Source organism: Aplysia californica, unplaced genomic scaffold, assembly GCF_000002075.1.
Source record: "Aplysia californica isolate F4 #8 unplaced genomic scaffold, AplCal3.0 scaffold00136, whole genome shotgun sequence".
Lineage (NCBI taxonomy): Eukaryota > Metazoa > Mollusca > Gastropoda > Aplysiida > Aplysiidae > Aplysia > Aplysia californica.
The window spans coordinates 103,667-107,566 of NW_004797406.1; the positions used below are offsets into that span (position 1 = coordinate 103,667).

The following is a 3,900-nucleotide window of genomic DNA, read 5'->3' on the forward strand; positions in this document are numbered from 1 at the left end:
ACACACACAACACACACACACACACACACACACACACACACACACACACACAAACACACAAACACACACACTTACACACACAGGCATACAATCATATGCATTATATAAATGAGCAGCAATATAAACCTTAATAATCTTAAGCTCGTTACATACTTCATCTTATTCTGAAGCATGCTCTAAGGTCATATGAATACTTATACAAGACGGTTAAGATGGAGGAATTTTGATGGTTGAGGGAGAAAATGACCTTCTGTATCTTTCTTTGTTACAGATCAGTTTGCCCGCTGAGATCATGGTTAAAATTAGTAACGAGCAGAGAGCTTATTCGTAAGTTTCGCACATGGTGAAGTAACAATGTTAAAGTGCCCTTAAAGCCTTATTTGATGTCAAGGGTTGAAATGGCCCATCAATTAGGATCTGTTGAGAATCAGAACAAAACAATTCCGAGACAAAACGACCACTTCAGATCAAATACACACCGTTCCCACCACTTTAAACGTCACCAGGGTGCATAATTCGGAAGATGAGCCCCTTGAGACGTTTGTTCGTAGACGATGTCTGCAGCAAAGACTTTCCTACATCTAAATCTGCATTTTCAGGGAAGATTTTTATCTTCCATTGTACCATTTTCCTGTTCGCGTAGCTGACACGAATCAGAAGACAGTGTGTGTAGCTTTGAGTACTCATGGTTGGGTGGATATTTGTTTTTGGCCACCACTGAACATTACGAGCGCCGCGTTAAAATGTGACGAGTCCCTAGTCGGATATATGGAGCACTCTTTTTCGAAATTATAGAATAGAAAAAAAATTCTGAAGCTCTTTTAGACAAAAGAAATAATATTAATAAAATGTTACAGGGGTGGAAAGATTAAATTTTTATAAGAAAAGGAAGGCGAAAACAAACCAATCATTAAATCCTTAAATCACAAGATCTTTTAAATTGGCGCATTTTTCATTTATAGGTGATTTTTGTAAAAGCCATTTCCGTTTTCGAAACCAAGTTTCTTCTTTATGAATGTTATGTCGAACAAATTCCTTTTGAATGAATTATATCTGTTCCAAATTACAACATTCTCGAACAAATTTTGTGCCAGATATTCAGAAGAAAAAAGTTGAACAGTTTTTGTGGGGGATCACCCTGTATGCATTTATATTTGCCAGCGTGTATACACGTATGTACGAGTATGTATGCAGGCATCAATTTGGTAGGTAGGTAGGTCGATAGGTAGGTAAGTAGATCGGTAGGTAGGTAGGTAGATGTGCGTAAATAAGTGAGAGCGGAACCCCCCCCCCCCCCAACAAAAGCTTAGTGTACACTAACTTGTGTCGGTATGAGCGCAGAAATAACCGAAAATTGGAATGATTTCCCCCTCTATCTCCTCAGTGGTACACTGGGCAACATCCTTGTGCTGCTGACGTTGATCAAGTGCTCGTCCCTCCACTCCCTGCACTATGTGTTCGTGGCTAACCTGGCTATAGCTGACCTCATCATAGAAGCTTATTCTTCGCCCTTCGTACTGTACGATCTGTTACTGGGCTACCACCCCGTGGTGAACAAGTGAGTTGTTGTTGTTGTTGTTGTTGTTGTTGTTGTTGTTGTTAATGTTATAGTAATAGTTGTTATTGTTGCTGTTGTTTTACTTGACTGTGGTGCTGCTGTTGTTGTAGTTGTTGTTGTAGTTGTTGTGGTTGTTGCTGCTGCTACCGTTGTTGTTGTTGTTGTTGTTGTTGTTGTTGTTGTTGTTGTTGTTGTTGCTGTTGTAGCCATTCATGTCGTTGTTGTAGTTTTACTTCTCTGTTGTAATTGTTGCTGTTGTTTTCTTCTTGTGGGTGTAGTGGTGATGATGGTAGTGGTGGTGGTCGTGGGCTACCGTCCCATCCTGGACATGTAAGTTGTGCTATTGTTTCTGTTGTTGTTGTTGTTGTTGTTGTTATTGCTGTTGTTAATGTTATAGTAATAGTTGTTATTGTTGCTGTTGTTTTACTTGACCCTGGTGCTGTTTTTGTTGTTGTTCTTGTTGTTGTTGTTGCTGCTACCGTTGTTGTTGTTGTTGTTGTTGCTGTTGTTGTTGTTATTGTTGTTGCTGTTGTAGCCATTCATGTTGTCGTTGTTGTTGTTTTACTTCTCTGTGTATTGTTGCTGTTGTTTTCTCCTGGTGGGGGTGGTGGTGATGATGGTAGTGGTGATGATGGTAGTGGTGGTGGTGGTGGTGGGCTACCGTCCCATCCTGGACATGTAAGTTGTGCTATTGTTTCTGTTGTTGTTGTTGTTGTCGTCGTTGTTGCTGTTGTTGTTGTTGTTGTGCTGTTGTTGTTGCTGTTGTTATTTTCTACTACTGCTGCTGCTGTTGCTGGTGTTGGGCTACTATCCCATGGTGAACTAATGAGTTGTGCTGTTGCTGTTGCTGTTGTTGTCGTTGTCGTTATCGTTTTTGTTTTGTTTGGCTGTGGTGCTACTGTTGTTTTCTGCTGGTGGTGATAGTGGTTGTGGACTATCACTATCACTCTGTGGGAGACAAGTGAAGTGTGTTGTTGTTGTTGTTGTTGTTGTTGTTGTTGTTGCTGTTGTTGTTGCTGTTGTTGTTGTTATTGTTGTTGTTGTTGTTGTTGTTGTTGTTGCTGTTGTTGTTGTTATTGTTGTTGTTGTTTGTGATTTTTGGCTATGGTACAAGAGAGGCTGTTTTCTACTGCTGCAGGTGGTGTTAGTCTATCATCCTGTGGTTGACACGAGAGTTGTGTTGCTGTTGTTGCAGTTGTTTTTGCTAATGTTGTTGTTATTATTGTTGTCGTTATTATGGTTGTTATTGTTGTGGTTGTTGTTGTCCACTGCTGCTGGTGGTGTTTACGTTTCTGTAAGTGAAACTCGTCCTGACGCAGGCTAGAGTACTCGCATGCGTGCAGAAAGATAATAGTGTTTTGATACACTTGCAAGACGAGCATTGATTTCTTTATAATTAGCCCTTTGACCAGGCGCACACTGAGTCTCGTCCGGTCTGCTTGGTAACTACCTTCAAGACCTTCTTTGTGAGAGGCCTCTTTCCTCGATACATAATTATACAGCGCTGGACGTTAGTTTTACGCACAGCTGTTACCGAAGAAGCTCCCGTGGAGAAATTTTGACCCGCTTTAACAAACGTGTTGGGAGGGATTTTTTGTTGTTTTTAAAAATATTTTCTCTTGAAAAAGAACCAAGACTCTCTCTTCATATTCTGCCTTTTCAAAAATGATGATGATGATGATGATGATGATGATGATGATGATGATGATGATGATGATGACATTCGGTAATAATGATGATTTAGGACATGAGATATAGGCGTTACTGGGTAAAATATCATAAATTATAAATCTGTCACCTGGAGCTCTGGCTTCTAGCCGGACCATCAACCTCTGCGGCCTTCTGGAAGCTTTGTAAGCCAGCCACAGATGGTTGCCTCTGGACACCAGCTCTTGCTCGGCGTCTTCCTCGCAAAATTTGAATGACGTCATCACGCTGACGTCCACGCGCCTGACGTCATTCCCTACGTGCACGTAATCCGTGTGGCAGTCGCTGCCCCCCTGTGAGGTCCCGCGGCGACGGGGTGGCTTGTAGCTCAGGTCCACCACGATACGCAGGCCTTTGAGAAACCAGTGGACCACCGAGCCAATTGTTAGATCAATCACATCCATCTGGGGTTTTTTGTTGTTTAGATAAATGTTTTATGGCGCTAGCAACTGCATGCGGTCATAATATTATGAGCGCAAGGGACGCATTAAACGTTTTTATTTGGTAAGAATTGATTTTGAATTTTGTGCGGGTGGCGGCCGAAGCCGACTCTTATCGATTTGGGACCTCCGCGATTTTCGCCCTTTCCGAGGGGACTACGTGTTTTATCTTTTCTCAGGGGTGTGACTGAAAGA

General features: G+C 41.8%; 1 protein-coding gene across 1 annotated transcript in view; it reads right to left on the minus strand.

The window, feature by feature from the left end:
* LOC118477557 overlaps positions 1–3,669 on the minus strand; it is a 9,422-nt gene extending 5,753 nt beyond the window's left edge. Inside the window, exon 1 of the mRNA XM_035969302.1 lies at positions 3,357–3,669. Within this exon, the coding sequence (XP_035825195.1) occupies positions 3,357–3,669 (313 nt within the window). The remainder of the gene's footprint in view (positions 1–3,356) is intronic.
* Between the last annotated feature and the right edge of the window lie 231 nt (positions 3,670–3,900).